We start from the raw sequence: 23,198 nt of genomic DNA, 5'->3' as shown, positions 1-23,198 counted from the left end.
GAAATCCAATCCTGTGCCACCTCCATCTGGAGCTGCACACGTGGGCATAGCAATGGGGAACCTATGTGCCACACACTATTCATTCTGTCAAGGTGTCTGCATGCCCCAGTCAGACCGCGGTTTTTTATAAATAGTCACAGGCAGGTACAACTCCGCAATGGGAATTCCGTGTGCACCCACAGCATGGGTGGCTCCCTGGAACCCACCGGCGGTACATAAATATATCCCATTGCAGTGGCCATCACAGCTGAGGTAATGTCATGCTTAATGCAGGTGGGCTTTGGCCCACACTGCATACCCCAGTCAGACTGGGGTTCTTTAGAAGTGGACACATGCAGTTACAACTCCGTGTGAACCGACAGCATGGGTGGGTGCCAGGAAGCCACCGGCGGTACATAAATATATCCCATTGCATTGCCCATCACAGCTGAGGTAATGTCGTGCTTAATGCAGGTGGGCTTCGGCCCACACTGCGTGCCCCAGTCAGACTGGGGTTCTTTACAAGTGGACACATGCAGTTACAACTCCCTGTGGACCCACGGCATGGGTGGCTCCCTGGAACCCACCGGCGGTACATAAATATATCCCATTGCAGTGCCCATCACAGCTGATGTAATGTCGTGCTTAATGCAGGTGGGCTTCGGCCCACACTGCATACCCCAGTCAGACTGGGGTTCTTTAGAAGTGGACACATGCAGTTACAACCCCGTGTGGACCGACAGCATGGGTGGGTGCCAGGAAGCCACCGGCGGTACATAAATATATCCCATTGCAGTGCCCATCACAGCTGATGTAATGTCAGCTTTAATGCAGGTGGGCTAAAACTTAATTTGATTACACTGTAGGCGAGGGCCCCCAAAAATGGGTGTACCAACAGTACTAATGTACCTCAGAAAAATTGCCCATGCCCAACCAAGAGGGCAGGTGAAACCCATTAATCGCTTTGGTTAATGCGGCTTAATTGGTAACTAGGCCTGGAGGCAGCCCAGTTAAAATAAAAATTGGTTCAGGTGAAAGTTTGAACGCTTTAATGAGCATTGAAACGTATAAAAATTGTTTACAAAAATTATATGACTGAGCCTTGTGGGCCTAAGAAAAATTGCCCGTTCGGCGTGATTATGTGAGGTTTCAGGAGGAGGAGCAGGAGGAGGAGGAGGAATATTATACACAGATTGATGAAGCAAAAAGGTCCCCGTTTTTGATGGTGATAGAGAACGATGCTCCCATCCGTGGGTGCAGCCTACGTATTGCTTAGGTATCGCTGCTGTCCGCTGGTGAAGAAGAGAAGTCTGGGGAAATCCAGGCTTTGTTCATCTTGATGAGTGTAAGCCTGTCGGCACTGTCGGTTGACAGGTGGGTACGCTTATCCGTGATGATTCCCCTAGCCGCACTAAACACACTCTCTGACAAGACGCTAGCCGCAGGACAAGCAAGCACCTCCAGGGCATACAGCGTGAGTTCAGGCCACGTGTCCAGCTTCGACACCCAGTAGTTGTAGGGGGCAGAGGCGTCACCGAGGACGGTCGTGCGATCGGCTACGTACTCCCTCACCATCCTTTTACAGTGCTCCCGCCAACTCAGCCTTGACTGGGGACCGGTGACACAGTCTTGCTGGGGAGCCAGAAAGCTGGCAAAGGCCTTGGATAATGGTCCCCTGCCTGCGCTGTACATGCTGCCTGATCTCTGTGCCTCCCCTGCTACCTGGCCCTCGGAACTGCGCCTTCGGCCACTAGCGCTGTCGGATGGGAAGTTTACCATCAGTTTGTCCACCAGCGCCCTGTGGTATAGCATCATTCTCGAACCCCTTTCCTCTTCGAGAATGAGAGTGGAAAGGTTCTCCTTATACCGTGGGTCGAGCAGTGTGTACACCCAGTAATCCGTAGTGGCCAGAATGCGTGTAACGCGAGGGTCACGAGAAAGGCATCCTAACATGAAGTCAGCCATGTGTGCCAGGGTACCTGTACGCAACACATGGCTGTCCTCACTAGGAAGATCACTTTCAGGATCCTCCTCCTCCTCCTCTGGCCATACACGCTGAAAGGATGACAGGCAAGCAGCATGTGTACCCTCAGCAGTGGGCCAAGCTGTCTCTTCCCCTCCTCCTCATGCTCCTCCCCCTCCTCCTCCTCCTCAACGCGCTGAGATATAGACAGGAGGGTGCTCTGACTATCCAGCGACATACTGTCTTCCCCCGCCTCCGTTTCCGAGTGCAAAGCGTCTGCCTTTATGCTTTGCAGGGAACTTCTCAAGAGGCATAGCAGAGGAATGGTGACGCTAATGATTGCAGCATCCCCGCTCAGCATCTGGGTAGACTCCTCAAAGTTTCCAAGGACCTGGCAGATGTCTGCCAACCAGGCCCACTCTTCTGTAAAGAATTGAGGAGGCTGACTCCCACTACGCCGCCCATGTTGGCGTTGGTATTCCACAATAGCTCTACGCTGCTCATAGAGCCTGGCCAACATGTGGAGCGTAGAGTTCCACCGTGTGGGCACGTCGCACAGCAATCGGTGCACTGGCAGATTAAACCGATGTTGCAGGGTCCGCAGGGTGGCAGCGTCCGTGTTGGACTTGCGGAAATGTGCGCTGAGCCGGCGCACCTTTCCGAGCAGGTATGACAAGTGTGGGTAGCTTTTCAGAAAGCGCTGAACCACCAAATTAAAGACATGGGCCAGGCATGGCACGTGCGTGAGGCTGCCGAGCTGCAGAGCCTCCACCAGATTACAGCCGTTGTCACACACGACCATGCCCGGTTGGAGGCTCAGCGGCGCAAGACAGCGGTCGGTCTGCTCTGTCAGACCCTGCAGCAGTTCGTGGGCCGTGTGCCTCTTCTCTCCTAAGCTGAGTAGTTTCAGCACGGCCTGCTGACACTTGCCCACCGCTGTGCTGCCGTGCCGCGCGACACCGACTGCTGGCGACGTCCTGCTGCTGCTGACACATATTGATTGCGAGACAGAGGTTGCGTAGGAGGAGGAGGAGGGTGGTTTAGTGGAGGAAGCATACACCGCCGCAGATACCACCACCGAGCTGGGGCACGCAATTCGGGGGGTGGGTAGGACGTGAGCGGTCCCAGGCTCTGACTCTGTCCCAGCCTCCACTAAATTCACCCAATGTGCCGTCAGGGAGATATAGTGGCCCTGCCCACCTGTGCTTGTCCACGTGTCTGTTGTTAAGTGGACCTTGGCAGTAACCGCGTTGGTGGGGGCGCATACAATGTTGCGGGAGACGTGGTCGTGCAGGGCTGGGACGGCACATCGGGAAAAATAGTGGCATCTGGGAATCGAGTAGCGCGGGGCCGCCGATGCCATCATGCTTTTGAAAGCCTCCGTTTCCACAAGCCTATACGGCAGCATCTCCAGGCTGATCAATTTGGCTATGTGCACGTTTAACGCTTGAGCGTGTGGGTGCGTGGCGGCGTACTTGCGCTCGCGCTCAAACAGTGGCGCTAGCGACGTCTGGATGCTGCGCTGAGAGACATTGCTGGATGGGGCCAAGGACAGCGGAGGTGAGGGTGTGGGTGCAGGCCAGGAGACGGTAGTGCCTGTGTCCTCAGAGGGGGGTTGGATCTCAGTGGCAGGTTGGGGCACAGGGGGAGAGGCAGTGGTGCAAACCGGAGGCGGTGAACGGCCTTCGTCCCACCTTGTGGGGTGCTTGGCCATCATATGCCTGCGCATGCTGGTGGTGGTGGCTCCCCAGCTGATCTTGGCGCGACAAAGGTTGCACACCACTGTTCGTCGGTCGTCAGGCGTCTCTGTGAAAAACTGCCACACCGTAGAGCACCTTGACCTCTGCAGGGTGGCATGGCGCAAGGGGGCGCTTTGGGAAACAGTTGGTGGATTATTCGGTCTGGCCCTGCCTCTACCCCTGGCCACCGCACTGGCTCGGCCTGTGCCCACACCCTGACTTGGGCCTCCGCGTCCTCGCCCGCGTCCACGTCCTATAGGCCTACCCCTACCCCTCAGCATGGTGTATTACCAGTAGTGCAGATACAGAACGCTGTAATTAAATGTGCCGCTTATTGGCCTGTGGTTGGAGGCTGACTTCGCTTACGGAACGCCAGGAAATAATTTTGCGCAAGCCTGCTGTAACACTTAGCTGGCTGCGTATGAATTAGGAGGACAACTACCCCCAGCAGAGACCCAGTACACTGTGGACAGTCACAGGCAGCCCAAATAGATTTTTTTCCACAAATGTTTTTGCTAAGGCCCACTGCCTATATACAGTGTATATGTCTTCTGTCCCTGCGTCACCACTACTGGCCCTGGAGTATGTAAAATAACTGTACACTGTTGCACTGTGGACTGGAATACAGCGGTGATTTAACAGCCAACACAGAGCAAGGAAATAATTTTGAGCAAGCCTGCTGTAACACTTAGCTGGCTGCGTATGAATTAGGAGGACAACTACCCCCAGCAGAGACCCAGTACACTGAGGACAGTCACAGGCAGCCCAAATAGATTTTTTTCCACAAATGTTTTTGCTAAGGCCCACTGCCTATATTCAATAAATATGTCTTCTGTCCCTGCCTCACAATATATGTGTTCTGTCCCTGCCTCACAATATATGTCTTCTGTCCCTGCCTAACCACCACTTCTGGCCCTGGAGTATGAATAATTACTGCAGGGTGCAATGCTCTGCACGGCCGATATACAAAAAAAAAAAAAGTGCAACACTGCAAAAAGCAGCCTCCACACTACTGCACGCGGTTAGATGTGGCCCTAAGAAGGACCGTTGGGGTTCTTGAAGCCTAAAATACTCCTAACACTCTCCCTATAGCAGCTCTGGCACCAACAGCACTTTCCCTCCTCTATGTCAGAACAAATCTGTGGCGAGCCGCGGGAGGGGCCGATTTTTATACTCGGGTGACACCTGATCTCCCCAGCCACTCACTGCAGGGGGGTGGTATAGGGCTTGAACGTCGCAGGGGGAAGTTGTAATGCCTTCCCTGTCTTTCTATTGGCCAGAAAAGCGCGCTAACGTCTCAGAGATGAAAGTAAAAGTAACTCGAACATCGCGTGGTACTCGTCACGAGTAACGAGCATCTTGAACACGCTAATACTCGAACGAGTATCAAGCTCGGACGAGTACGTTCGCTCATCTCTAGACAGTTCCCATCCTAAACACATCAAGGAGTCCATTGTCTACAGCCAGGCCATCAGATGCAATCGTATCTGCTCCAACCCAACAGACAGAGAGGAACATCTATACCATCTTAAAAGGACATTTTTTAATCAGGACTACCATCCCCCCTTAATTGATGACCAAATCACCAGAGCCACCAGGATACCCAGAAATCAGCTACTTAACCCCTTAGTGACCAAGCCTGTTTGCGCCTTAATGACAAGGCCAAATTTTGTGTCACTTTAACATGGAAAAACACCAGAAAGGTTTTGCATATCCAAGCAATTCTGATATTGTTTATTCGCCACATGTTGTACTTCATTTAGGCGGAAAAAAAGATCAATAGAATTTGTGTTTATTTATTAAAAGCGCCAAAATTGGGAAAATTTTGAAAAAATCGTAATTTTTTCACATTTCCAACTGCAATATCTCAAATATGTACAAACATAATATAGAAATTTTTGCTAAGATATATATTTCCATCCGTTTACTTTATTTTGGGTGCATATTGGAAAAACTTTCGTTTTTTTTTAACCATTTAGGAGACGTATAAATTTAACATTACTTTTCAGCATTTTGAGGAACACTTTGTTTTCCTACACCAAGCCAAGATTGGAAAGGCTCATAGGAGTCAAAATGATAGATAACCCCACAAATGACCACAGTTTAAAAACTACACCCCTTATTGTATTCACTGAGGGGTGTCATGAGTATTTTAACCCCACAGTTTTTTTTCAGGAGTCAATGCAATTTAGAAGAGAAAAACTAAAATTTCATATTTTTGCAAATATGTCATTTTAAAGACAGGACTTTTTTCTATAATACACATGAAAATGAGGATTTGCACCCCAGAATGGATACCCCTGTTTGTCCCGTGCTCAGAAACATACCCATTGTGGCCCTATTATTACGTCTGTATGCACAATTGGGCCCAAAATGAAAGGCGCAACCGGTGGCTTTCGGAACAGAAATTTTGCTTGAAAGAGATTTAGTCCCCATTGCCCACTTGTAGAGCCCTTGAGTGACCAAAACGATGGAGAACCCCCACAAGTGACCCCATTTTGAAAAGTAGACCCCTTAGCGAATTTATCTAGGGGTACGATGACTTTTTTGACTTCATAGTTTTTGAATCAATCTAAGTCGAGCAGAAGGAATAAAAATACGATTTTCATTTTTTTTGGTAATTCTGTCATTTTAAAAGCAGTTTTTTTGTACAGCACATATATGAATGAAGACTTTCACACCAAAATGGATACCCCTATTTGTCCTGTGCTCAGGAACATACCCATTGTGGCCCTATTATTATGTCTGTATGCACAATGGGGCCCAAAATGAAAGGAGCAACCGGTGGCTTTCGGAACAGAAATTTTGCTTGAAGGAGATTTAGTCCCCATTGCCCACTTGTAGAGCCCTTGAGTGACCAAAACGATGGAGAACCCCCACAAGTGACCCCATTTTGAAAAGTAGACCCCTTAACGAATTTATCTAGGGGTACGATGACTTTTTTGACTTCACAGTTTTTGAATGAATCTAAGCCAAGCAGAAGGAAAAAATTATGATTTTAATTTTTTTGGCAATTGTGTCAATTTAAAAACAAGTTTTTTTTGTACGGTGTACATAGGAATGAAGATGTTCACCCCAAAATGGATAGCCCTGTTTGTCCCGTGTTCAGAAACATACCCATTGTGGCCCTAAACTACTTACAGGACACATGGCTAGGCCCATAATGGAGGAAATGCCCACTGGATTTCAGGGTACAACTGAATAAATTCCAGGCCCCATTGCCCACTTATACGGAAAATAAATTGACTTCCTAAAAATACTACCCCCCCCCTGCCATTCCCATTTTTTGGCATTCCCTAAATATTAGATAAAAGTAATAATATAAACTGTGTTTTATGTCCGAAGACAGGGGTAATTACGGAGGCTGGTTGGGATGGGCACATGGGGCAAGAAAACCGGGTATCCCCCACCCCCTCTCTCGCTTTTTTGGGGGTATTTCGTGACCTCAGCGGCGGGGATGGGGTGTAAAAAGTGGCGCTGTGAGGCTTTTGTAATCTTGCTGCGGTGCAGCGGTCTCACATAGAAGGCGCTCAACAAGCTGCTCCTGGAACTGCATGAAGGCGAGCATGCCCGGGGCTTCTTGTAAATTACGGATTACAGGTAGCGATCTAAATAATGCCAGGCTCTCACGGCCGTATGCAGAATCCGCTTACGGAGGCCTGCAGCGGATCCCTGCTGTGAGCCCGGTTGTGATCCTGCGTACAGCCGTGTAATGTAGTGCGCATAACTGCCTACTCACACAGGCGGTCATGCGCAGTACACCGTTTTTTGTTTATATTTCCTGCGCCGTCGCTTAGAGATGACCCGGGTACCCACAGCCCGTTCACAATGTGTTTGCATATGGGTTGCAGGTATATCTGCGGTCATAGAGCACAAGGGGCTCTAGGTCGCGGATATCCGCGGTAAAATATAACATGCTGTGTTCTGTTTTCTGCAAGTGGATTACGTAATTCCGACCCACTAATTGGGGGGAATTGTGTAATCCAATGCATGTGATTGATCTGTGGATTACCGCTGATCAAGCGCATGCAGAACCCGTAATTCCTCTCCGGTCATGCATGACCGGCCTAATGTTAGATCGCTACTTCATCACGTGACCGGGGACCACTCAACGAGGCCGCCGGTCACTGCTCCAAGCACTCAGCGACTGTTGGTCGCTGGGAGCAAGGAGATTTAAAATTTCCTGGGCTCCCCGGCTCCTGCGAATGTGTCCGGCATTTTGCCGGCGGGCGCATGCGCAGCAGCCGGAAGGGGCCATGGAGGATAATCGCATCTGGATTCAAATGCGGAAGCCTCCGAGAAGATGTTTCATCTCCTCTCACCGATCGCATCGGTGAGGGGAGATGAAACTTCCACTTTTTTAAGAACTTTTACATGATCGCCATTATACACTGGATAACGGCGATCACGTGACCAGTAACTGCATACCGCGGCTCCCCGTGACATCTCCAGGCTCTTGGCTACCTTTGGTAGCCAGCAGCAGGGAGATTTTAAATTTCTTGGGCAATCTTTCACTTTTGCACATGCGTCTGCGATTATGCTGACGGGCGCATGCACAGAAGCTGGGGTAAGGTCCAGGATCAACATCCCACCAGGGAACAAATCCGGGACCTAGGGTACGTAATTTCATCCACCCTTACGGATACGATCCGTAAGGGGAGATGAAACTTTAACTTTTTAAACTTTTTTTAACTTTTAACTTTTTTTTTTTTTTTACTTTTTAACTTTATATGATCATCGTTATCCGATGGATAACGGTGATCATATGACTGGAAACCGCATACAGCGGTCCCCAGTCATATTTCCCTGCACTCGGCTATCTGTGACAGCCGGGTGCCGGGAGATTTTGAATTTGCCGTGCTCGCCGGCCTTCTGCGCATGCGCGCCACATCGGCACGTCGCAGAAGCCAGCGGATGGTCCCGACACCGGCCGGAGGACACGGAGGAAGGGGGGTGAGTATTTTCACCTTCCCTCATGGATCCGATCCATGAGGGGAGGTGAAGCTTTTCTTTTTTTACTTTTTTCTCAACTTTTCCGCGATCGCCGTTATCCATTGTATAACGGCGATCGCGGTACGGGGGACCGCTCACCGCGGTCCCCGCTGACATCTCCTGCCTCCTGGCTACCTACAGGAGCCGGGAGCCAGGAGATTTTAAAATTCCCGGGCCGCCAGGCCTTCTGCCGGCTTCGGGACCCGGAGGACCAGGAGAGCGGGGAGCAGCGTGCCGGCTTCGGGAAGTAATTTCAGCTGCCCGGATGGATCCGATCCACCCAGGCAGCTGAATCTTTAACTTTTTTCAAACTTTTATTTACTGTTTTGCGATCGGCGCTATCCATTGGATAGCGCCGATCGCAATGCCGGGGGGGGGGGGGGCGTCCCTGCAGTCCGGGATGACAGCTCCATGCTGTCGGCTACCTGCGGACACCGACAGCATGGAGCTGTCACGTCCAGAGCCCGAGGGGCTTTATTCTCTGCAGGAGGCGTGTTTTTACGTCTTCAGAGAATAAAGCCCACTTCGGGAGGACGTAAAAACACTATGGGCTGGTCATTAAGGGGTTAAATACACAGAGAATGAAGGAAACAATTGTGTACCTCTAGTAGTGACCTACAACTGTGGGACTCTCTGCATGAGGACGTGGTGATGGCAAAATCGATGGAGGAGTTTAAGAAGGGACTAGATGTGTTTTTAGAGTGCTACGATATCACAGGATATAGACATTAAGTAACTAGCAGGGTTGTTGATCCGGGTCTTGGAGGCAGGTAGGAATTTTCAAGCGTTGATCCAGGGATTATTTGACTGCATTATGGAGTTAGGAAGGAATTTTTCCCCCAAGGGGGCTAATTGGCTTCTGCCTCATTGTTTTTTTTTTTTTGCTTTCCTCTGGATCAACAAGGGGGTGTGGGTGGAAACAGGCTGAACTACATGGACATTGTCTCCCTTCAGCCTAACATACTATGTTTCTAAGTTACAATTCACAGCTAAAGGTACTAAGGAAAACCACAAAGAAACTCCATCTTACTCTACACAAGAATGAATGTCCACATTCCCAGACGTTCCCCTTCTGTGTTACAGGCAACCTCCAAATTTGAGGAACTTTATAATCAGGAGTGAATTGGCCTCTGACACATGTAAAGGAACTTATCCCTGCAATGTAAAGAGCTGCAAGACCTGCTCACATGTACTGACCATGGACAGAATACAAATCCCCAACACACTGTTACAGGACTATAAGATCTCTGAGGCATTCACATGCTCCATGTCCAATGTTGTGTACCTGATCCTGTGTAGTAAATGTCCTGTTGGGGCAGATTTACCTGTGGCCAAGCACTTTTCTAGTCACGGACACAATATGGAAAACATGAAAGTTATTACACTTAAAGGCAATTTCAAATCACAAAGCCACAGAAGAATCTTGGAGTATAAATTAATAACAACTTTTGACACTTTGAATACGGGCCTAAATTCTTCAAGAGGATTCATGCGTGACTAGGAACAATGAGAAATTTAAAGGACAGATAACATTACTGGCCTGGTGACCCCCTAACACTTATTCAGGGATCATAAAACCTTCACATCTGTATCACTGGACTATTTAAGTATGTTTTTATTTCTCTACTCATCCTGTTGGGTGCCTGTCCATGCCTTGTCATAAGTATGTATATATATATATATATATATATATATATATATATAAAGACGAAAGCCCTCACTGACTCACTCACTGACTAACTGACTCGCCAAACGTTCTCCAACTTCCCGATGTCGTAAAAACATGAATTTTGGCACAAGCATAGACTATCTCCAAAATAGGAAAAGTAATTGGGTCCCAACTCGATTATTCAATTCTAGCGCAAAAGAATTGGTGTCGAAATTTTACGTACGTAATCTAAATCTCTCACTTCCCAATGTCATAGAAACTTAAAATTTGGCACACATATTGAATATGTCATAAATAGGAAAAGTTAATAGGTCCCAACTTGATTATTCAATTCTATGCGCAAAAGAATTAGCGTCCAAATTTTACGTACGGAATGTAATTTCCTCACTTTCCGGTGTCATAGAAACGTGAAATTTGGCACGAGCATTGATTATGTCATAAATAGGAAAAGCTAATGGGTCCCAACTCAATTATTCAATTCTATTCGCAAAAGAATTAGCGTCCAAATTTTACGTACGGAATGTAATTTTCTCACTTCCCAATGTCATGGAAACATGAAATTTGCCATAAGAATTGAATATGTCATAAATAGGAAAAGTTAATGGGTCCCAACTCGATTATTCAATTCTAGCGCAAAAGAACTAGCGTCCAAATTTTACGTACGGAATCTAATTCTCTCACTTCTTGGTGTCATAGAAACATTAAATTTGGAACGGGCATTGATTATGTCATAAATAGGAAAAGTTAATGGGTCCCAACTCGATTGTTCAATTCTAAGCGCAAAAGAGTTAGGGTCCACATTTTATGTACAAAATCTAATTCTCTCACTTTCCGGTGTCATAGAAACATGAAATTTGGAATGGGCATTGATTATGTCATAAATAAGAAAAGTTAATGGGTCCCAACTCGATTATTCAATTCTAAGTGCAAAAAAATTAGCTTCCAAATTTTACGTATGGAATCTAATTCTCTCACTTCCTGATGTCATTTTATATAAAGGAAACGTCGCATGGTTTCCTCCCCATGATGTTTCCTGGGTAACGCAGAGAACTATGCAAAATGGTGAACATATGTTTTTCCGGTATCTCTAAAGTAACCACGACTTCATAAGATTTTCCGTGTGAACACCAGATAAACACCAGGACCAAATTAACTCGGGCGAAGCCGGGTATATCAGCTAGTATATATATATATATATATATATATATATATATATATATATGCATTCCTCTTCGGATCTATTTCATTATGTCCGAGGAAGAATCCTGAGAGGTTTGAAAGGTTGCAATAGCATCATGTATTTTTGTTAACCATTAAAAGGTATCATATCTACAAGATTATTTGGTTTCTCTTGCTGGAAGAATTATATTTTGCTCTACTGGCTAACACGGTACCAAACTTTTTTCATTATACCATATTGTACCATAGCACACCCCTGGCTTTTTGAACACTATATTCTCCATAAGTAGAGAAAATGTTGTACTTCAGACATTGCCAAAGTGAAGACATCTCTCCAAAGATAATGACCTGAAAAAAAAAACAACTTGCCAAGGAGGCCACCAAGTAAAACCTATTGATTCAAAGCAGAGGTGTAACTATAATTGGTGCAGAGGATGCAGTCATAGCTGGACCCTGGAACCTTATGGCGCTCATAAAGTCTCTCATTGCCATATAAGAAAACAGGAACAGTATAGTTGGGAGGACCTTTTATAGATCTTGCATTGGGGCCCAGTATCTTCAAGTTAAACCTCTTGTTAAATGGAATTTCTGGTAGGAACTGGTCATTCTGTTTGTACAAAGAATCTACATCAATCTGTCTGTTTTAAGACAGTCTATGTCTGTTATATTAGGATACAGCCTGACCAAAAAAACTAAGAGATTCTTTGTGGCTGATGTCAGAGATCAACTAAGGCTCTGTTCACATTTGTGTTCAAGATTTTCATTTTCCTGTTCCATCATAGGAGCAGGAAAAAAGGATCCTAGCTGGGGATGGATCTGTCCTATGATGGAACTGAATGGCACGCAACAGGCCCTATTGATTATAATGGATTTCTTGAACAGAATCTCCTACGCAGATGCATACAAAGCCTAAGAGGGCCCCACAATATCCAACTATAGTATATGTAGAAATGACTGTGTTTGATAATCCCTGAACTTCAAAACTTCAGGTAGGCTTTTTAAAGAAACTTGTGACCATCTTTTAGTGCATAACACATGAAGGACTCAGGGAAAGAACGATCAAAGTCTACATTTTTTTCAGTTTTTAAACATAACCTGCCAAAAAATGTTCAAAAAATACAATGCATTTTTACATCCATTCTACCTGTGTCAATATGCTTTTCACATTCAAAAAAACAAGGTAATGGAAAATGGCATCTGTTGTATCCCATCGTATGCAGCATTGCAATGGATACAGTGCATATTGGCCTTTGTCAAAACTCACAAAACATAATTCCAAAGATGTTCGTGTAATGGGAGGAGGGGGTTTATAGTGATTTACACAGTGTTTGTTATTTCATTGTTACTTTGTCTGTAAGAAGGTAAGGAGACACAGCTGAAGGGTGTGGAGAGATTTTAAAGTGCAAGGTAAAATGGAAGGGGGTCTGGTGTGGGGTGTGGTAATGACTAGTAACTTCTATGAGCAACATGAGCTGCATAAGTGACAATGGTTCCTATGGCACTTTGAGCCACTGATAAAGCCATTGAGAGACATTACCATGAAACTGGGCCACCCGATTAGTTAGACTTACCAACTCTTCTGTTTCTTTCCCTGTCAAGCCTACCTTGTAAATTGATCCAGAAAGACCTAAACTTTGTTAAGTCTTCTTGTTACTGTTGGTATAAAACAATTACATTTTTTTTACTGATGTGGCTTCCTGGTTTCTCTTTGTGTCCTTTACATGGACCCTATGTTGGACTCCATGCAGCCGGACCCTGTTCTGAACCAGGCCTTCAGTGGACCCGAGGTGGCCTGAACATGAGCTAGAGCTATATTCTATAGCAGTGCCCCCCATAGAGGAGAAACACAAACTGGCTAGCCAAGGTAAGTCCAAGCAAGAGGCACTTGAAGCCATCTGCCTCGGGGCCCTCTACATCGGAACATTGAATAATCTGTACTCTACTCTTCTCCCACTAGATATGAACAAATACAATGATTTGCAGGCTCTAAAGTAATTTGTGCCAATGTTGATTACTATGACAATTGACCACAATCGGGCAATGTTCCAGATGATTATCAAGAGAAAGATAAAAATGTTTTTATTTTATATAACTTTCATCCATGTCTTCTGCCTTAGAAATGTTCCCTGCGTGTATTATAGTGTTCAAAATTTTATTTCATTGTAGAATAAACTTGGCAAGCTGTGAAATTTTCAAATTAAAATGATCCATTTTCAGTCAAAGTGGACTTTGATCCTTCTTTCTTCGAGCCCCTCGGTTGCTTTCGACATGTTTTTGTTCTGCATTCTAAAGGCAATGACCTAATAATCTATTGATCTAGACATGACAAAATGCAGAACTGTGCATCCCTCTCAGTTGCCATAGCATTTCGTGGTTGTCAGGTAACATGCACACACTGATATTTATCACCGTGCTTTATTGCTGTCATTTTGTGATGTGATATATTTTTGTCACCACTTGAGGGAGTTTGAGGCTAAAGATTTGATTAGCTGAATAGATTGTACATACAATAAAGCAGGATGAGGTTTCTTGTGCACAAGTGGTATGAGCTACCAGGTTTTTATACTAAGAGGATCATTTCAGTTTCCCCATCATTGAAGGAGAAGGAGGAGTCTTGAGGAGGAACACTGGTAAGAATAAAACCACCTCCTGGAAGACAGAGCTGCTGACAGCTGATAAGGGGAGATCCTTGCCAGCCTCACTCAGCTCTAGCCATCAGTTTAGCTGCAGAGGGATAGAAGAACCAGATCCAATAGAAAATAACAATTCGCACCATGAGCAACAAATACGACGTGGTTGTCATAGGAGCTGGCATTTCAGGTGCGTAATAGACACATTTCATTTTGTCATATTATACAGGGATTGAAGGATTCAATATATTGTGTCACTTGTTACACAAACTTTACCACTATTTCTTCTGTTGCTTCTTTAGAAATGCAAATCTATAATAGGAAGATACATTGTAAATATTCCACTATTGTCAATTCGAATTCAGAGCTTTTCTTTTCTTTACACATTGCTTAATCCACTGTGATCCTGTAGAAACTATCTTTGTAATCCGTCTAGGCTGCAGGGCTCAACCTGACAAAGAACATCAGTGTAGTGAGATTATTGTTCATTTGCGATACATAGGATGTTAAAGCAGGTGCCACTATTCATTATGCAGGATTTGGATACTACAATCATCATCACAAATGTCTACAAATGTAACAGTGCAGTTTCACAAGATCCTTTTGTCATTTGTATAGGTGAGAGTTGTGGAAGAACATCTGATTTAATAGTATTAGGCCTGGTGATTGAGACAAATGAGATCATATCACGGTCTACTGTATATACATTCTTGGTTTACATTACAGAAGGAATGGCTGCTGAAGAACTCACTTGAATAATGAACTAGCTGCAAAACATACTGTATGTAGCAACAAGTTGTAGGTAGCATTCAATATGTATGAATGGCTGTGTAACAGGGTGGAGACCTAATGTTAGATGTCCGTTCCAGAAGATGCACTCCTGCCCTAAAAATTTAGTAAAAGCTTATCTTCTTTTGATGTCTAGGGTATGAATGTTGTGGAAATACAATGAAATCAATGAATTCATAAGTTGTTAATACAATACTTTCTAGATGCAACGATGTAGGTAGGCCCTTTTAGCTAGGGAAAAATGGTAATCAATTTTTTGGCATGGTTTATAAGCTAGGTATGGAGATACCTCCCTAACACGTATGGTAAGACAACTCTCATTCCCAGACCCTTTCTGTACAAGTGGCATTAGCAGTATACAAAATCTGATTCTTACCTTCTACCATAATAAAAGCGATGGGCCACATAGCTTTTTAAGAAGAACTAGTTTTTATACTTGCACATAGGAAATATAAATGGTGCTACTTTCAAAAGTACTGAAGCAGGTGGTTAGTGCTATGTTATGGCATGGCGGTGATAAATGGAGGCGGCACACATTTTTTAATAAAAATAAACTTTACATGAACTGGAATGTTACTCATTCCACAGGAGGTTTTGAGTACTTAAAGAGACACTGTCACCATGTTTTTGCAGCCCTCATTAAGAGCACCATAAGATAAAGAGAAATTTGCATTTAATTAGTAGGGGCTAGACACAGAAGTAGTCCGCCACACCCACCCTGCCCTCCAGCCAATTATTGGCAGTTCTTTCTATGCACAGTAATAAGCAGACAAAAAAATCAAGCAGCGGCTGGAGGGCAGGGCGGTTTTAGCCAGCCTGCAGCTTATGGATATCCAGGACTACTTTAAGTAGTCCTCTGCGCATTTGCTGCTACTGATATAATGCCAGTTTCTCAAAACCTACTGCACAGACACACACAGCAGAGATATCACTGTAATCAGGTTGACTGTCACTACTTTGTACTGCAATCAGAGAGGTGTGCAAAAAGATGGTGACAGAGTCTCTTTAACCATTGCATGACATAATGATATGTACTAAAGTCATATCTCTACTTTCGTCAGCTTTTTTTTTTCACTGGTTTTCATTTTCGCCATTTCTTTAGCGCAGAATTGCATCTCCACTTACGTTGCCAGCTTCTAGTTTCATCGGCGGCCCATGTGACCTCGCTGTCCAATCACAGCCATTCATGGATTGCTCCAATCACAGCTGGATGAATGGCTGTGATAGGAGCATCCAGCGCTGGCTGTGATGGTTGAGCGGGCTGTCACTCAGTCGACTCAGCCAATCAGAGCAATCTCTTGCTGGGAGGCGGGGAATTCAATTCCCTTCACTGGCAACAGATGCTTTACCTGCTTGACAAGCGCCCGGCAGCCAGCAAGAAGCTCAGAAAGCAGCGGTGGGGATCCCGACGGCACCTGAAAGGTGAGTATTGATTTTTTTCCCCCCACAGGTAGTGTAGCTAGGGCGTTTAGCACTGCCAAAAACACAGTACCATGCTGAAACTGCTGCCCATTCATTTCAAAGGGCGACGCAGGGCCACAAAGATGCTTGTGTGAACAGCCCCATTGAAATGAATGAGAGCGTTGTACAGTGTTTACACTGTGCTGAAAAAATAGTGATAAACGCTGTACAAAAATGTGGTTTGCTGTGTTTGTTGGAATGTCTAGGACTAGAGATGAGTGAGCATACTCGATAAGGCAAACTACTAGATCGAGTAGTGCCTTAGCCGAGTACCTGCCCGCTCGTCACTAAAGATTCGGGTGCCAGCAGGGGGCGAGGAGAGCTGGGGGAGAGCGGGGAGGAACGGAGGGGAGATCTCTCTCTCCCTCTCTCTCCCCCGCTCCACCCTGCTCACCGCCGCAACTCACCTGTCACCCGCGCTGGCAGCAGAATCTTTAGAGACGAGCAGGCAGGTACTCGGCTAAGGCACTACTCGATCAAGTAGTTTGCATTATCGAGTATGCTCGCTCATCTCTATCTAGGATGAATTAAATGGATTTACATTGATTCCTATGGAAATAATTGCCTCGAGTTTCATTGGTTTTAAGTTTAGCCGATTGCTTTCAGACGGATTACCAACGAAACTAGAGGTTAGACTGTATTTTGTTCTTCTTAAAGCAACAATCACCAGATGTAAGTTATATGTTCTAGTATAACTTGTTGATGTGTACATCGTCTCTACACCTCCTCCTTGGTGGCAGCAAGTCACCTGACATCTTCCAAGTTTCAGTATTTTGTGTAATCGGCAGATGTGTGAGTGGTTGTTTATTAGTATTTTGCTCCACTTCAATCACTCCCACATAGCACTGTGGTTTCTGAATACTGCTGTAAACTAGTGTTTGTACTTAACATACATAGTAACATAGTGTGCAAGGCTTAAAAAAGACATATCATCCCATTCAGCCTACTATACCACCATGTTGATCCAGAAGAAGACAAAAACCCCATGAGGTAGGAGCTTGTTTTCTTCATTTTAGGGGAAAAAATTCCATCCTGACACCAGTCTGGCAATCAGGATAATCCCTGGATCAATGATCTTTCTGAAGTAATCCGTGACTAACATTAAAGATGAGCGAACACCAAAATGTTCGGGTTCGCGTTATTCGAAACGAACTTCCCGCGATGTTCGGGTGTTCGTTTCGAATAACGAACCCCATTGAAGTCAATGGGCGACCGGAACATTTTTGTATTTCGCCGATGCTCGCTAAGGTTTTCATGTGTGAAAATCTTGGCAATTCAAGAAAATGATGGGAACGACACAGCAAGTTCTCCTCTGCCACAGCTGTAACAGCTGTGGCAGAGAAGAACGATGTTAGCCCATTGAATTCAATGGAGCCGTCAATACAGCCGACTCCACTGAATGCAATGGGCTGCCGGCGATCGCGGGATGAATTGTCGGAAAGGGGTTAAATATATAAGCCCTTTCCTGCCCCTGAGCCAATTCATGAATTCATGAATGGGTGTGAGTGAGGGCTGGCCTCTGATTGGTCAGGCTGTGACCAATCAGAGGCCTCTCATTCAGCAGGCGGGGATTTTAAATCCCCGGCTGCTGAATACTACTCACAGCTGTTCAGAGCAGTTCAGGAGAACTGCAGCCTGCCGCGCTGAACTCCGTCTGCGGGCACCAGGTGAGTATATATATATTTTTTATTTTTACACATTTCTGGATGAATTGCAGGAAAGGGCTTATATATTTAACCCCTTTCCGACAATTCATCCCGCGATCGCCGGCAGCCCATTGCATTCAGTGGAGTCGGCTGTATTGCCGGTTCCATTGAATTCAATGGGCAAACATCGTTCTTCTCTGTCACAGCTGTTACAGCTGTGGCAGAGAAGAAGGATTTGTCTTCTATATGTTCTCAATGGGGTTGGCGCTGCTGCCGCCGGCCCCATTGAGCGCATATAGAAAAGATTTCTCAGGGAAGAAAGTTAAAGTAACCCGAACATCCGAACATCGTGTGGTGTTCGTTACGAATAACGAACATCCCGAACACCCTAATATTCGCCCGAGCATCAAGCTCGGACGAGTACGTTCGCTCATCTCTAACTAACATGTAATTTTATAATGCTTAAGAAAGGCATCCAGGCTCCTCTTGTACTCTTTCAGTAAGTTCATCATCACCACACCCTCAGGCAGAGAGTTCCATAGTCTCACTGCTCTTACAGTAAAGAACCCCCTTCTATGTCGGTGTAAAAACCTTCTTTCTTATAAATGTAAAGCCCTTTTGTTACCGTCAGAGTCCTGAGTATAATTAGATGATGGTAGAGATCTCTGTATTGTCCCTTGGTATATTTATACATACCCTAATTATTAGGTTGCCCCTCAGACGTCTTTTTTTTAAAGTAAATAACCCAAATTTTGACAACCTTTCTGGGTATTATAGTCCATCTACTGTTTATTAACTTAGTTGCTCGCTTTTGAACCCACTCAAGCTCCCATATGTCCTTGAGTACCGATGTGAAAAACTGTACACAATTCTCCATGTGTAATCTGAACAGTGATTTGTAAAGAGGAAGAACAATGTTCTTGTGACCCTAAACCTCTTTTGATGCCCCTCATGATCCTATTTTGTCTTAGCAGCTGCTGCTTGACACTGGTTGCTCCAGTTAAGTTTACACCTAATTAAAAATCTCCAAGTCTTTTTCCATGTCAGTTTTGTCCAGTGATTTCCCATTTAGCATGTAATGTATTTTTCTTGCCATGTGCATAACCCTTACATCAGTGTTAAATATCTTTGCCACTTTCCTATCCAAGTCCCCAATCATTGGTTTCATAATTAGATTTTTTACTGACTCTCGCATCAGGTGAAAATCGCATGATTTTCTCACCCATGTGAAACCATCCTAAGGGCTCCTTCACACTGGTGATCGTGATAACGCTGTGTGAAAATCGCAGAAAAATCACAATTTTTTTCTTGCAATTTTTGAGCGTCAGTGCTGCTTTTTCTTGCAAAAACATCACTGCCACTTTTGATTTTCTTGTGCATTTTTTCATGCGATTTTGCAGCTTTTTTAACGCGAAAGACAATAGGACTTTCTAATATTAAAAATGCATCGCATCACATGAAAATCGCAAGTTACTATTTTGCTATGTGATAAAAAGGAGGATTGATAGGGAAATATGGGAAATAAAAAATCCAGAAAGAAAGGACATGCTGCGATTTTGTTTTTTCGCAGCATTGCATGAGTGAAAACATTGCAAATATGACAAAGTCTACACACCCCTGTTAGGCTGGGTTCACATGGGGCTGATTTCTAGTGGAATATCAACAGCGGGAATTCTGCTGCAGATCAGCTGTGGAAAGCCTGCCTCCAAACCCGCACCATTTAGTGTGGGTTTTAAAGCAGGTTTCATTGTGAATTTCCTTTGCGGAATTCACCCTCTCATTGAAAGGGGGTCAGTTCCGCAGTGAAGACAGCAACATAATTGGCATGTCACAGCTTTGAATTCCGCGCCACAAGGAAGTTTCCGCGCAGGATTTGTGGACGAGATTTTTAAAATCTCATCTACTTTGCTGCTATTCTAAATGCAGTGAAATTTCACCCCGTGTGAACCGTCTTAAAATGCCATGTCTATGTCATGTTAAACAATCGGACAAACATGGATCATTTCAGATGTATTTCTACCTTCAATGTGATCCGTTATCGGTACAATTCAATTGAAAAACTAACTGTAATCTTTTAGGGCTCAGTCAGACAAGCGATTTTTTAGCACATAAGTAGCCGTGCAAAAGAAAAAAAAATTGCATATCGTAGGAAAATCGCGTGAACGGGTTTATTTGCACTTGCATGTCCTATCTTTTCAAGGTGCGATTATTTAGTGCCTCTAAAAAACTTATTTGTAAACACTTTCATTGGAAAGTATTGTTTCTAATAGAGTCGCTTTTTAAGCGCGCCTATTCATGCGCTAAAAAAATCACTTCCCTGACCGAGGCCTTAGGGCTTATTCAGATGAGCGTATATTAGTCGGGTTTTCATGCCCGACTGATATACACTGCCTTCCTCTGTAAGGGGAGGAGGTGGTCCAGTACGGGAGCTAGTGCATTGAGCTCCCGCCCCCTCTGCGCCCCTCGCTACTGTTTCCAATGGGAGAGGCGGGGGCGGAGCTAAGTCACATCCCATCGCACCCCTCTAATTGTAAACAGTAGTGAGGGGCGGAGAGAGGGGGCAGGCGCTCAATGCACTAGCTCCCGGCCTGGCCCACATCCTCCCCTTGCAGACAAGGGCAGCATATATCGGTGGGGCGTGAAAACCTGACCGATATACGCTCATCTGAATAAGCCCTCAGGGTGAAAAAATAAAATTAAAAAACTAAAATAATGTGGTTGTGTTCAGAATTAGCCAATCACATTTAAACTCATGTTAGATAGTAATCAGTACTCTGCTGCCATTATGTAAAGTCATTCTGACTTACCCCATATAAAGTTCAGCTCTTCTTGAAGGGTTTTTCTGCCATTTTCTTAATTGCATTTTTCAGCTAAAGCCATAATGAGCTAACAACACATAAATGGGATCTGATTGTTGAAAGGTATCAGTCAGGAGAAGGGGACCAAAACATTTCCAAGTAGGGTTGCCATCTTTGGCACGAAAAAATACCTGCCATGGTAAAAAAAAAAAGGGGCACGTCGGGGCTGTGATTTGGGGGCGTGACTTATCATGGCATTTTTCCCCTCCTTTATCTGCTGGATCCCATCCAGTGGCTGTGCGGGATCCAGGCCAGCCTGTTCTCGCGAGTAGATGATGTTTAGTGTGATTCACACGTCATTCGCTTGCGAGTACACGCTGCAGACGCTCGCATTGCATACAGTCTACACTTATATATAATTATATACAGGAGATACCCAGGTTACCCCAGTATGGTCCATATGACTATATACAGGAGATATACCTCCCCTGTATATAGTGATGCTGATGTTAGGTAGATATGTCCTGTATGTAATTATATGTACAGCTGGTATAACTTATACCACCTAAATATACAAGATTACATGAAGTACATGGTGCATACCTCGTACCGCATGTACTGCTCCTCTGCTCTCCTCCTCGGGTCCCGACACTGTCATTCCAGTGCCGGACGGACATCCATCCTGACCCACACACATGGCACACACACAACTCCACTACATCCATCCCGATCCCCAGAAATCACACACAGCTTTGCTACATCCATCCTGATCCCCACACATTACGCACACAGCTCTGCTACATCCATCCTGATCCCCAGACATCACACACACAGCTCCGCTACATCCATCCTGACCCCCACACACATCACACACATAGCTCCACTACATCCATCCTGACCCCCCCCACACACACTGCTCCACTACATCCATCCTGACCCCCACACACATCACACACACAGCTCTACTACATCCATCCTGACCCTTACACACATCACACACAGCTCCACTACATCAATCCTGACCTCCACACACATCACACACACAGCTCCACTACATTCATTCTGACCCCCACACACATCACACACACAATTCTACTCACTCACTCAATCCATCCATCCATCCATCCATCCATCCAGAACCACACAGCTCCAACACACACACAGCTCCACTACATTCATCCTGACACACAAACACAGCTGCAGAGTCCTACATTTACTTAGCCCCCGTGGTCATGTGATCCCTGACTCCTCCCACACAGGATATCACATGAAATGACATCATCGGAGGTCCTGGAAGTTGTCGGCTCTGCAGGTCTGTGTTTCCCCTGCCGGAGGAGAGTTAACCAGCGCTAGGGGGCAGTGCAGGCTCTGAAAATACCGGCCTGTGATAGGGCCGGTAAAAAAAAAAATGTTGTTTTAAAATCTGCTGCCCTTTATTTACCGCTGGGCATTTTTGTGCACAGGTAGATAATGGGCATATGACAGTTGCCATTAAAAAGCATTGGTTCTTAATAGATGAAGATTGCAAACGCAAGTAACATACGCACATAAAAACGCCCGTCTGACTGAGGCCTTAGGAGGTCTATTTAGGTACAACCTCTTTAATTAAAGAGAGAAACACAAAATAACAAAAAACGTGTAACCTTCTGAAATAATTCTTATATTCAATAACACAAATCCTATAACCAATCAGACAACCAATTAAATATTCTGGACAACTAATACAAAATCCATAATAACCCAGAAATAAAGAGATATGGGAGAAGTACCCAATACTTGCAAAAAAAAAAGGACGCATATATGTATACTTATAAATTGCTAACCTATGCAAATCGATCAGACATATGCTAAGTAATAAATTACTATAAATAAAATATCCAGTACAAACAGGTAAGTAGCAAAGTGCATGTTGATAGGGGAGAGATAAGGGAGAGTAACCCACCACACCTGATGGGCATTTTGCCTATGTTTCATCTGTGGCCACGTTTTTGGGATCGTGGAGGTCTCAGCCGTGAGACTCCCAACAAGCAGACTTTTATCACCTATCCTATGGATCCATGATACGAGTTTATTTTGGTACAACCCCTTTAATTAGCAAAAAAAAATAAAAGTAAGTAACACATTTTCTATAATCTGGCACTAATGGGTCTTGACAGGTATTGGATTATTAAATATTCTGGATTATTGCACTGACGTAGAAAAGTACATAGAATGTACCTATAAATATAGCAACTGTAGGAAGACATCCTGAAATAAAATGTTTTTATTCAGAACAGTTTCCTATCTGGCTATCACTGCTCTGTCATCTGAGAAGTAACAGTTCTTTCATGTCTTCTAGTATTTGTTTAGTGTG

At 44.9% G+C, this 23,198-nt stretch overlaps 1 protein-coding gene across 1 annotated transcript in view; it reads left to right on the top strand.

Annotated features, from left to right (window-relative positions):
• The first annotated feature begins 14,225 nt into the window (after positions 1-14,225).
• LOC136624694 (amine oxidase [flavin-containing]-like) overlaps positions 14,226-23,198 on the top strand; it is a 99,924-nt gene continuing 90,951 nt past the window's right edge. Inside the window, exon 1 of the mRNA XM_066598651.1 lies at positions 14,226-14,341. Within this exon, the coding sequence (XP_066454748.1) occupies positions 14,296-14,341 (46 nt within the window). The 5' untranslated portion in view covers positions 14,226-14,295. The remainder of the gene's footprint in view (positions 14,342-23,198) is intronic.

Source organism: Eleutherodactylus coqui, chromosome 4, assembly GCF_035609145.1.
Source record: "Eleutherodactylus coqui strain aEleCoq1 chromosome 4, aEleCoq1.hap1, whole genome shotgun sequence".
NCBI classification, from domain to species: Eukaryota; Metazoa; Chordata; class Amphibia; order Anura; family Eleutherodactylidae; genus Eleutherodactylus; species Eleutherodactylus coqui.
The sequence above is the reverse complement of the archived record's forward strand: the minus strand, read 5'-3'. Positions and strand labels throughout refer to the sequence as shown.